Genomic DNA, 13257 nt, shown 5'->3' with positions numbered 1-13257 from the left:
TTTGAAGTTTGGATTTTTTTTTTACGACTGAGGTAGGTAAATTAAATTTCTTGAGACTAAAGTACCGAAAAAAGGTACCGTTGGGTACCGGTATCGATTCACAGGTACCGGTATCGGTTCAAATGTGAAAGGTACCCATCCCTACTTATAACTAGTCTTTGTCTTATAATTAGTATTTGACTTATAACTAGTCTTTGTCTTATAATTAGTCGTTGTGTTACAACTAGACCGGCCCCTAATTGCCAAGCAAGGCAATTATCAAAATGGAAATAGAGACTATTATAATATAAGCAGAAATTACCATGAAAACTACGGTTTATATATATTAAGGCTGTCAATCGATTAAAATATTTAATCTGATTAATCATAGTTAACTCGCGATTAATAGCATATTTTTTATCTGTTCTAAATCTACCATAAACAGATCTTTTTCAAATTTTAATACTCTTATCAACATGAGTCAACAAATGCTTGCTTTATGCAGCCATTTAACACAAAAGGATGACCCTCATGCATTGCAAATTTGCATTCAATTCAAAACAGAGTGATGCACAAAATAACTTAAAAGAAAATAACTATTTAAAACAATGAATAAAGTGTGCATGAAATAATAGCGGAAAGAAAATGTTAGGAACTTGTTACATTCACCCACACAAGGGCTGAGGACTCACACCCCGCCCCCCCTCTCTCTCTCACACACACACTCTCCCAGCTCTCTTGCCTCTCTCTCTCTCTCTCTCTCTCTCTCTCTCTCTCTCTCTCTCTCTCTCTCTCTCTCTCTCTCTCTCTCTCTCTCTCTCCTTTCTCTCCTTTCTCTCCCTCTCTCTTGCCTCTCTCTCTCTCTTTTGCTCATTTGTCCCCTTGTGAGACATCCGAAACACAGTCCGTTGCAACTTTCTCCTCGTTTGGTCTGTGTTTCAACTTCTGACAGAATTCCAATGCATGATCATTATCACAAAGTCCAGCGTTTCTTTTTTTAGAAGCATCCAATATGTTGTTCTGTTCTTTGTTTGTAGTCTGGCTTGACTCCAACTTTTTCTGGTATAGCAGTTATCTTTGTTGCAAAACTGCTCCCTCTGCTGGACGGTTTAGCTTTTTGCATTGAGTCTGTATACTTAGACTTTCTACCTGCCTTTTTGAGTTGCAACGTCTTGAATGTCTTTTCTTTGTCAACATGCCCAGCCTACATCGACAAGTGCCAATCAACTTCCATAACTTTCCCTCATAACTAGCTTCAGCCGCATCGGCCATTTTGATTTCCAGTCACAGCTCTTTGTTCCAAACATCCAATTATTCAATGCAGCATTTCCAGTGAGGCTTTACTTGAATTCATTCACAGTTGTGACATCATGATTTCCACTGAGCTTCAAACATCTGCTTCCAACAACAGATGAATGGTAGACAGTAGATGAGCATATTTGGTTCTTCATTAACTTGGGTCACTCACTGTTTCCATTGTTGTCTGTATTGTTCCAAGTTCAACTCCATTGTGTTGAATTCCGTCCATGGTCGATTTTTCTTTAAACTTTAATGTAATGGCTTCTTGTTGGTAAAACAGGTTAGTGTCTTCAAGACGCACATTCCAAAAAAAAACATGAATTAAATTAGGTTTATTTGAAGCATCTGAAGAATCTAAAGAAAACATCAAAAGAAAGATTCCAATACTCCGTCTCTCTTACGTTTCCCTGTCGTGACCAATGATGGCTGTTATTTGTTAGCCGCGGCAGCCTTGGATACTGGCCCTTCAGTAGCAGTATCCAGAACTAGTGTTAGCTTAGCAGTAGGGGTGGACGGTATAAACGGTATACGGTATAAACGGTATTAATTTGCTCTACGGTATGGATTTTGACTATACCGTGTAACCGGTAGAGCAGCTCTAAAATAGCAATGACGTCATGTAACCACAGCGCGACTATTTCAATCGCATTTGCCCCTAAAAATAGATAGAATTAGTCATAGATAATAGATATGTGCAAACTGGAAAAAGTTATTTAGGAGGCTTCGCGCAGTGGGCGTGTCAACACGCAATTGTCATTTCATAATAAACACATATCACCGCGGCGCACAGCAAGTTTCAATTTCAGTTCCTGGCATTTTTAACCAGTGGAGAAAGGTAAGAGATGTCCCTATCGTTTTTCTTATATGAATTATTCTACGTTAATAAAACATACCTGGTGATCAACTACAGTTTGCTGTAAACATTATGATATGCCTGTAGTGTTATGATAACGACGGCTGCAGCGGGAGCCGGGAGGACGGCTGCAGCAGTGGATTTGCGAATAGCATGCAGCTGCAGAGCCGCAGAGCCAGCGGCGCTTTCAGGTCAGGTCCGCTCAACAGCGCCCCCCCCACCCAATGGCTGAAAGCTGTGACCAGACCTGAAAGCGCCGCTGGCTCTGCGGCTCTGCAGCTACATATGCTTCTAGCAAAATCCAGCATCCAGCCCGGCTGTTTGCAATGGGAGCAGCACGGACTCGGGACTTATTTTATTTGGAATATAATGACTTTATACGCAAAAGTAGCCTAGTTTTAAGTTAAAATATTATAAATCTACATGCCTTGAGTATGTCATTCTTTATATAGCCTGCCTATCAGGCAAAAAAAAATATTCTAACGGAAATACTGATACCGTGATATATACCGTTACCGTCTATGCTTCAAATTATACCGTGATATAAATTTTAGACCATACCGTCCACCCCTACTTAGCAGTGTTCATCGGTTTAGTGTTGGCTTTCCAAACAAAATATTTTAATTTCAAGGTCTGCAATCTTCTGTAGATATTGCACGATATTTCAGCTACATTTTCATACAATTTAGTGAATTGAGTCTTTACCCTTTTTAACGTTTTGCCCCGTCAGCCATGACTAGAGAGCACAGAACACTAGCAGCTTCGTCATCATTCGGGGACGGAAATATCTACTGACCAATCAGGAACCGGTACCAATTAGTACTGGTTCTTGATACGCATCCCTAGTAATAGTGTGTGATGTTTAATAGTGTCATAGTGTAATAGTGTGTATAGATGGTTGTCTGCATTTGTTAAATATTGTAGGTGTGTTTGTTTGATCTGAGCGAGAGAAAGGTGAGGCTGCTCCCTGTTTGAGATTTGCACTCTACTGAGCGCTCCTTTCTAGTCGTCTATGGAGCAGCTTCAGACTTTATGACATATCAGTCTAGTTTTTGAATATGGGAGAGTCTTGGGAGCAGGGTTCGAAATTAACGGGGGCTTGGGGCAAAATGCCCTTGAAAATTGACCAAATGCCCTCGAAAATCAGTTAAGGGGGGCAAAAAAAGCCCCAGACAGTTTACTAATTATATATATAATTATATATATGCTCTACAGTGCGAGCATTTCCCTCGTATTGCCCCTAATAATGTGTGTGTGCAAACCGGAAAAATCATTTACTTGCAGTGTGCGAGACAGACGAGTGATTGTGAAGATTACAAAACAGCTCCGCTGTTAATAGTTCAGATTGAAACTGGACTGAAATTCAGTTTTTGGGTGGAATGTTTGTTCCAAGGAGGAGGGAGGCGGGGCCCGCTGCGTGTTACAGGCACTTGAGAGGTGCTGCGAACACAGAGAGCGCTCTGCTCTCATCAAGCATTACACTGCTATCTTTTTTTTTTTTTTTTTTTTTTTTTTTTTTTTGGGTCTTTTTCCCCCTCCATTTTCCTCCGATTTTCTCCCATCCCAATGTTAGTTGTATGCCAATTCCCAGTCCCTTCCTGGTCGCTGCGCTTTACCCCCCACAGTCAGATCATTTGGGAGAGTGGAGGCTACCACGTGCTTCCTCCGACACACGTCCAGCCAATCACCGCTTCTTTTCACCTGGCAGCGCGGATTCTCATTGAGAGGGCGTAGCGTGTGGGAGGACCACACTATCCCCCTCACGTCCAATCCGCGCTTAGCAGGCGCCCCGACCGAACTGTAGGAGTCGCTGTTTACAACGACCCGGACCCACCCCGCCAGCTTCTCCCACCCTCTGATACAGCCAATTGTATCAGTGCAGACGGCCAGCCAAGCTGGTGACAACCCCGGAGCTGTGAGCTGGATTCGAACAGGCGAACCAAGCTCACAGCTCCGGGGCTGGTGACGAACGCAATCTCCGCTCGACCACCTAACCGCCTATTCTATCTGTACTTTCAATGATTATGATCAATGAAGTAGCCAAAAGTTACATTATGAAAACAAACTTGATAGTTGGTGGTGATAAATATTTCACTTAATTAGCAAAAAGATTGAAAAAGCATGAAGTCTGCTATAAGCTATTCTCTCTCTTGTGTGTGTGCATACATTTACTATAGGCTACTCTTTTTGACATGGATTAGGCTAATTGGCTTTAAAAATCCGGATTCCTGAGCCTATTTTATTCAAAAGGAAGGTATTTATTTAAATATATATATATATATATTAGGGCTGACCCCTATTAGTCGACTAATCGGTCGAAAGGAGCTGTAGTCGAATACAAAAAATATATATATAATATTTATAATTTTTATCATTCTTTCCAAAAGAAAAGAGGCCCAGAAGCCTAGAAGCGTGGCTAACGCTAATGGCACGAATACCAGAGGCTAACTGCCTACGAAAACAAGCACAGAGGCACTGAAAGAGGATTTCACCCATCTAATGAACACACTAGACTAGACAAATATCAAGATGTATCCATCAGTGGACCAATTTCATGCTTTTGCAGAGGACAAGAAGCCTTCCGTCGACTCCTTCAGACATTAAACACCCCCCACAGCCCAAATGGAATGATAAAAAATATATATAATAATATTACAAATGGTATACGTTTTTTCTTTTTTTTGTCGACCAATAGTCGACTAACGGCAGATTTTGGCCAATCATAGTCGACCATCCAAATCCTTAGTCGGGGACAGCCCTAATATATATATATAAAATACATTATACTGTACATACAGATACAATCGTATCTCCTGTGCTGGCACAAGCACTACTATACTGTGGAGTGGAGAGATAACACACAATACATATAATAATTCATGGAAATATACTAAAAAGCCATTTATGGCCGGTAAAAATCTCTCTGGCTGGTAGTTTAAAAATATATATATTTTCTTTTATCTAAAGAAACATTTTTAAATATTCAATTGCAAATATAATCAATTGTTGATTTTTCTGTTAAATTAATGGTTTAGATGAATCGAATGGTTTAGATGAATCGACTAATCAACAGATGAATCAATAACAAAATAATGGTTAGTGACGGCCCTACTCTTAACCATGTTGTCCTTGTCCTCCTGCTCAGGCGTTGAGATGTTCCACCAGTCCCTGGACCGGGCGGAGGCGGGGGACAACCTGGGGGCTCTGGTCCGAGGCCTGAAGAGGGAGGACATCAGGAGGGGGATGGTGATGAGCAAACCTGGGTCCATCCTGCCGCACCAGAAGGTCAAGGCGCAGGTCGGACACCATGTGTTGATATGATCACAAGCAGGCATGAACATGTATGAATATAAGTTATGGGATTTTAAATTGATGTTTTCTGGGCTGCAGCATGTTTTGGAAAATTACGAAATGCCCATATTTGGGGAAAAGTCATGGTCATAAGGTAATTTATGTACATTTGAAAACGGGTCAGAGATTAGATTAAAATGTGTTGTCGTCATGCAGCACAAGTACAGTACAACGAAAGGAAGTTGGCATCCAGCCAGAGTGCAAATGTAACGGTAAAGTGCATAACAATATACAGGACAGGTGTGTAATATACAGTGTAACAAGTGATTAAATTAAATATATATTAACAAAGCTACTGAGTAAATATGTTAATCTGATGTATTTACAGTATTATAATATCGTAAATCCTCTAATATTGGATGGGTCTTGTATTTACCTCAGCTGCAAAGAGCACCAGGCCTTTATTAGAGAGAGGCTTATATAAGAGGCAGGCCTTAACCTGTTTCACCCATGGAATATTTTCGCCTAAAATATATACCTAGGTAAATGGAATATTGCTCCACTTTTACAAGTCCATTTGCATATTCTTGGTATCTAGGGACATCTATGGACCTCAGGCAATGTATTCACAGTGTCAGAAATATTGTGTCTATTACTAGGCTTGCTTAAATTTTGATGAAACAAAGGAGAATATGAATTATGATTTTTCTTTGCATCTTTGACAGTGAATAACACCATGCTAAAAATTACCAAACATTAACACTATGATCGCCGCGGACGAGTTAAGACGTCATTCCGAGCCATGCTCATTCTGCCGAAGACGCCGTAACTCGTCTTTGATGTCAATATTTCAAAAATCTGTCATCGAAATCATATTTCCTTTCCGGAACCCTGAGACACAAGTGTGATCTCCTCTCAACTCTCTAGCGGTTCAAGAGCGCCATCTGGTGGCCGATCGGCAGATCGCCAACCGGATATTAACCTTTGAACCGGTAGTGATCATCCATATGTGGTCCGGCCACTCGCTATAGCTCCCGCGACTACATCTTGAAACACTGGATAATAGATCGCTCGCCCTAACTCAATAAACAACGTTATTTGGACGTATATACTATTATACAACCTGGAAATGGATCGGGCATTTCTACATCCCATAATAGAAAAAAATCTGTTACACGCTCATCTGCCAGCGGCGCGAGGAAGCCACGGTAAGATTCAGCGTTATTTTCTAACGTTTTCTATACTAACTGATCTGATGAACATATGACCCACTCTGGATGAATCATCTAACGTTGCCCATGGAATTATAAACGATCCCCCGCCCATCCGGTCAACATCAGATGATGCGTAGAAACTTCTAGAAGTACGTGCAGTTGACATTTTTTATCTCGCACAGATTCCTACCAAACTGTATTTGATCATCAATATAATGCATTTGGGGCTATAAATCACGTTCTGAAGAAAGCTGCAGAAAACGATAAAAACATACTTATACTTTAGACCATATTTTAGTATGAATATGTGAATGAAAAAGTTTAACGTTGCTACACCCTGAACAATACATATAGGACATTGAATGGGCCATAATAATGGCAGTTTAGCAATAGAATTTAAAAAGTTATAGCCCTGCAAATAAGTGGAACTTCTCCATAGACAAATAGAGCTGGCGAGGGATGGTAAATTATGAATTTAACCCATGGCGATTAAAGTGTTAAAAACTGCCACTGATCTCATTCAGTACCCTCTTGAGATCATGTGTAAAAAGAAATCTAAGGAAATTAATAAATGGAAGATTATTAAACCGAAGGTTCTGTAGATACAGTACTGAATTCTCCCATCCGGACCAATGCAATTTGAAATATTATTATAGAATATGATGCTTATAAATTACCTTATTATAGCCAATTCACACATTTATATATATATATATACATATATTATCTTTCAAATGCCCGAGTTCAATTTGGATTTAGTATCACCAGGCATGCATAAGAACAGATAATGAAATCTACTGTGCTTTTTAATTTTCCCCACAGTGCAACCGTTTTGAAACTAATTTCAGATCTAATTGTTCCTGCATGTTAACAATAGGGAAGAGAAACTAACTGCGTTTAAAAATTTGTCAAAAACGTTACCCTTTGTGGCTTATTATCCCGAATAATAACAGTTATTGAAATAATTCATACAGAGCTCTGAACCTTAAACCCCATATAATCTTCCAGGAAGTGTAGTTCGGAAAAATTATGCAATCTCTCTACAAAATGGCCGCAAAAAGGCTACAATTCCCACAGTTCAAAATGTCCAAAATGGTCACCCTCGCGACTAGACTTCACCAAATCGAAAAGTTAAATCTATCTAACTTTTAACCTATTGCTAAACTAACGTATTGATGATAATATACATTCTACATGCTTTTGTGAAGTGTTAGTGATGTTAATACTTGAAAACGTTTGATATTAAAATCGCAAATTTTATGCAACACTCTGAAAAATATTGATTTATGACCAGATGCCATTTTGGGACCGGTACCACGGAATCCCTGGTGGAAGTGGTTTTTGGATGGACTGAGATTCCTCCCAGTTTTTTTTTTTTTTTTTTTTTTTTTAAATCTTTTTCCCCCTCCGATTTTCTCCCATCCCAATGTTAGTCGTTATGCCAATTCCCAATCCCCTTCCTGGTCGCTGCGCACTTACCCCCCACAGTCGGTCTGGGAGAGTGGAGGCTACCACGTGCTTCCTCCGACACACGTCCAGCCATTCTCACTGAGAGGGCGTAGCGTGTGGAAGGATCACACTACCCCACTTAGATCCTATCCGCGCTTAGCAGGCGCCCCGACCGAACTGTAGGAGTCGCTGTTTACAACGACCCGGACCCACCGCGCCAGCTTCTCCCACCCTCTAATACTGCCAATTGTATTAGTGTGAATGGCCAGCCAAGCTGGTGACAACCCCGGAGCTGTGAGCTGGATTCGAACAGGCAAATCCAGCCGCTCCGGGGTTGGTGACGAACGCAATCTCCGTTACGCCACCTTACCGCGATTCCTCCCAGTTTTAACAAAACATGGGCTTCTCAAAACGGGTGGTGCTCTTGTTCATGTGTACAGTTTAGGCTGGCTGGTGTTCATATTGGCCTCCGTCTAAAAGATTTTTTTTATTTCTTTTACATGTTGTAGACTCTTCAGTTACGGCTGTAGGCTCTAAATTACACTTATTCTAGTTGGAGAAGGATCTCATTTTAATATCTTACTGCTAAATATCTTAAGGATTAAGGTCAAGGTCAACTTTATTTATATTTAAAACCAACCGAAAGTGCTTTACAATATAAAAATAGAGAAATACTAAAAATAAAAAATACAGTAATACACTAAATCAAAAGCTACAATACATTAAAACAATCGCGACACAACCAGGGATGTATGGCTTTACCAAGCCTCAAAACACCAATGAGAACAGGTGAGTCTTTAGTTAAAAATCTCTATTTGCAGTGGAAGACTGTTCCACAATTTAGGGGCAGCCACCGCAAAAGCTTGGTCACCTTTTGTTTTTAGCCTAGACCTTGGGACATCTAAAAGTAGATTAGCATAAAAAGTTTCAAGTTTTTGTTTTATTTGTCACATATAAGGTACAGGTACATTACAGTGAAATGCTTCGTTCTGTATGAGCCTCCTGAGATTGTGCTTCATACAGTAAAAACTAAAAGAATAAAGACCAAACACTATACAAAATATACAAACTAAAATGTACAAGATGCAAAAATAAAATAAAAATGCAAATATTAGGTAGAAGAGGTTGCGCAGATCTTTTAGGAGTAAATATAGAAACTATGGTGTAAGGAGATAATGGGGGTGTTTGTTGCTGTGTGACATCTCGTCTCTCTCTTGGTCCTAGCTGTACGTCTTGAGTAAAGATTCAGATTCAGACAACTTCATTGATCCCGCGTGGGGCAATTCATATTTGTAGCTTCACGAAAAACAACAAACAACAAAAACATCTCAATGACAGCACGGCAACAACAACATTCCATGCAATACACAATCCAGTAAAAGTAAAAGTAAAAACGGACAACTAAGTGTAAAATGCTACTTAAAATGACTACTGTCTGTGTTTAAAAGTCTGATAGCCGAGGGTACAAAAGATTTGGCGTAACGGTTGGTCCTACTTGGTGGAACGTCATAACGGCGGCCAGAAGGGCTAAAGAGGAGGGATGCAGTGTATGTGATGTCTTATGTCTCTCTCTTGTGTCTCTCTTGGTCCTAGCTGTACGTCTTGAGTAAAGAAGGAGGCAGTGTATGTGATGTCTTATGTCTCTCTCTTGTGTCTCTCTTGGTCCTAGCTGTACGTCCTGAGTAAAGAAGAGGGAGGCAGGAACAAACCGTTCTGCACCAACTTCATGCCCGTCATGTTCTCTCTGACTTGGGACATGGCCTGTCGAGTCACTATGCCTGCAGACAAGGTACACTAAGATATCATACAAGCCACTATACTTGCAGACAAGGTACACTAAGATATCATACAAGTCACTATGCCTGCAGACAAGGTACACTAAGATATCATACAAGCCACTATACTTGCAGACAAGGTGCACTAAGATGTAGGGCTGACCTTCGAATTTTGTTTTGGAATTCGAAGCTTCAGGGCCGAGATTCGATTTTAATTCGAAGCTTCGAAACAACCAGGAGATCACTGCAACTCACACAAGTTGGAGAACTATCTCTCTCTCTCTCTCTCTCTCTCTTGCTCTCACACACACACACAAAAGGAGCCGCATGTGATTGGTGGAGGCGGGACCCTTACAAAAAACTGTTGTTGCTAATCATTGACACATGCTAGCCTGTAATAATCCCCCCAGAAAAATCTACTTTGCATTTGATATATTGCAAATATATGCCATCACACACACTGGCATTTAAAGGGTTAGAATTATACAATTAATATGTGGTGTTATGATCAGGGCTGAAGTTTAATAAAAGATTGTATTATTTTCAATCTGACATTACAAAAAAACTGAAAATCCATCAAAATCAGTGTTGTTGCTAATCATACATATGCTAGCCTGTTTTTTAACAATAATTTGTGATGCCATCACAAACACTGGCATTTAAAGGGTACAAAAAAAAAATGCCTGCACCAGAATGCAGGAAATGAAGTCTTTGTAACAATAAATGCCCTGGTGGGGGACCCCCAGACCCCCTGCTTAAAAAGTGGCCTGACTGGGGCTATATTTTGCACTATGATTTCCCCAGTCCGGCCCTGGTTAAGCCTCCAATGCTTATTAGTGTGTGTGCGTTTGAACGTGTGCATGTTTCAACCATACATTTCCATTTATTAAAAAATAAATAAAATAAATAAAAATTGTTATTTTAATTTTTTTTTACCTCCTATAATAGTGGGGGTCGCGGCTCTCTGACACCGTTATTTTTGGGTCGCGGCCTGAAAAGTTTGGGAACCCCTGCACTAGGCTATCATACAAGTTACTATACCTGCAGACAAGGTGCGCTAGGCTATCATACAAGTCACTATACCTGCAGACAAGGTGCACTAGGCTATCATACAAGTCACTATACCTGCAGACAAGGTGCACTAGGCTATCATACAAGTCACTACCTGCAGACAAGGTGCACTAGGCTATCATACAAGTCACTATACCTGCAGACAAGGTGCACTAGGCTATCATACAAGTCACTATACCTGCAGACAAGGTGCACTAGGCTATCATACAAGTCACTATACCTGCAGACAAGGTGCACTAGGATATCATACAAGTCACTATACCTGCAGACAAGGTGCGCTAGGCTATCATACAAGTCACTAGTAGGGCTGAGCCCAAATGTTCGAACGTTCAGACCTTCGTTTGTTACGTTGGCATTCAAATTCTAAATCAACATTAGAATTTTTATTTTTAATAAAAAATATATATAATTTATATATCTTTTTTTATGTGTCTTTTCTTTACAGTTGCAGATAAATATTAGGCTACACTAATATTCTAGTATTAAAACTGATTCGTTTTACTGATTCATTAAAGAAAGTTGATTTAATAATAAAAAAGACTAATTTAATCACTTTATTCAAATTGAGGATTTAGTCCTCAATACCTTTTTTGGGAGAAAAAAATAGAATTTTTTATTATTATTAAAAACAGGTTTGAACGTCCGTTTGATGACGAAGTTCGAATCCCAAAAACAGGCTTTGGGGACAGCCCTAGTCACTATACCTGCAGACAAGGTACACTAGGCCTACATAACAGGATAGTTGGATAATATCATTGTATAACTAAGTAACATTAACATTAATGGGGTCATGGCTAGAAAGATCTGCCTTTTTGTTGCTATTTCACTTTAACGGTTGTTTATATATTATAATGTGTTGCACAAATGGGGATGTTTGTTCACCCTATGTTATGACATAGATCAGGGGTTCTCAAACTTTTTTATACCACGACCCCATTTTATTTAGGATTTTTTTTGATGACCCCACATTTAATGTATCGCATAATTTCAACGTGGAATTAAGGAATATCAAAATAAAAGCACATGTTGAACTTAATCACATATTTATTAGAAAATTGTATTACAGCACTATATCGATACACATTTATAAAACGAGGCATATTTAGCCAAAATATGTTGCCAGAACAAACAAACAAAAAAATTATTAGATTTTTTTTATGTTATTTTATTAAAAAAAAATTACCCCACTGTCACCTACCCACGACCCGTAGTTTGAGAACCGCTGACATAGACCTTGGATTCTATAATGAATCTGCTTAACCCTTTCACTGCGACAATACACAGAAGGTTAACCCTTTCACTGGTAACCGTCGGTAGTGTGATAGTAAAGGGTTAACCTTCTGTAGTGTGGCAGTGAAAGGCTCAAGAGGAAATAAAGTCTCTGAGTTTAAAGTCTCGATGTTTTCCCCAGGAGATGGCGATGCCGGGAGAAGACACCTCCCTGTTCCTCACGCTGCGGCAGCCCATGGTGCTGGAGAAGGGGCAGCGCTTCACCCTCCGGGACGGCAACAAGACCATCGGCACCGGCCTGGTGACGGAGATCATGACCCTCACAGAAGAAGACCAACACAAGTGGGGCTGAGGGGGAGACACTGCAGGGGGGGGGGGGGGGGGGGGGGGGGCGTCCGTTTTCTTGTCAATACGTTAAATACATACACATACACTGAAAACACACAAATACATACAGTACATACATACTGTAAACACACTGTCTACAGGAAGGACTTCACGAGACTGCATGGCTGCTGCACCGTGCAATTCCAACCAAAATACTTTTTTTTTTAAAGTAGCCAGATGCGCCAGACCCACGGAGCGCTAAGCAACCTAGCTCTTCGTTGAGACCGTTTCTCCATTTCTCTTTGTGTTACCAAGGCAACATGGTTTACCAGTGGAGAACTAGCTTGCGTAGCGTCCAGACCCAGTGGAGAGCTAGCTTGCGTAGCGTTCAGCTCCAGTGGAGAGCTAGATTGCGTAGCGTTCGGACCCAGTGGGGAGCTAGCTTGCGTAGCGTCCAGACCCAGTGGGGAGCTAGCTTGCGTAGCGTTCGGACCCAGTGGAGAGCTAGCTTGCGTAGCGTCCAGACCCAGTGGGGAGCTAGATTGCGTAGCGTTCGGACCAGTGGGGAGCTAGCTTGCGTAGCGTCCAGACCCAGTGGAGAGCTAGCTTGCGTAGCGTTCAGCTCCAGTGGAGAGCTAGCTTGCGTAGCGTTCGGACCCAGTGGGGAGCTAGCTTGCGTAGCGTTCAGACCCAGTGGGGAGCTAGCTTGCGTAGCGTTCGGACCCAGTGGGGAGCTAGCTTGCGTAGCGTTCAGACCCAGTGGGGAGCT

At 40.9% G+C, this 13257-nt stretch overlaps 1 protein-coding gene across 1 annotated transcript in view; it reads left to right on the top strand.

The window, feature by feature from the left end:
- The window catches only part of tufm (Tu translation elongation factor, mitochondrial), a 41809-nt gene extending 29293 nt beyond the window's left edge, over window positions 1–12516 (top strand). Inside the window, exons 8-10 of the mRNA XM_084330625.1 lie at window positions 5277–5428; window positions 9755–9874; window positions 12343–12516. Coding sequence (XP_084186751.1) covers window positions 5277–5428; window positions 9755–9874; window positions 12343–12513 — 443 coding nt within the window. The 3' untranslated portion in view covers window positions 12514–12516. The remainder of the gene's footprint in view (window positions 1–5276; window positions 5429–9754; window positions 9875–12342) is intronic.
- The last annotated feature ends 741 nt before the right edge of the window (window positions 12517–13257 follow it).

Source organism: Notolepis coatsorum (genome assembly GCF_963971535.1).
Source record: "Notolepis coatsorum genome assembly, chromosome: 15".
In the NCBI taxonomy this organism is placed as follows: Eukaryota; Metazoa; Chordata; class Actinopteri; order Aulopiformes; family Paralepididae; genus Notolepis; species Notolepis coatsorum.
The sequence above is the reverse complement of the archived record's forward strand: the minus strand, read 5'-3'. Positions and strand labels throughout refer to the sequence as shown.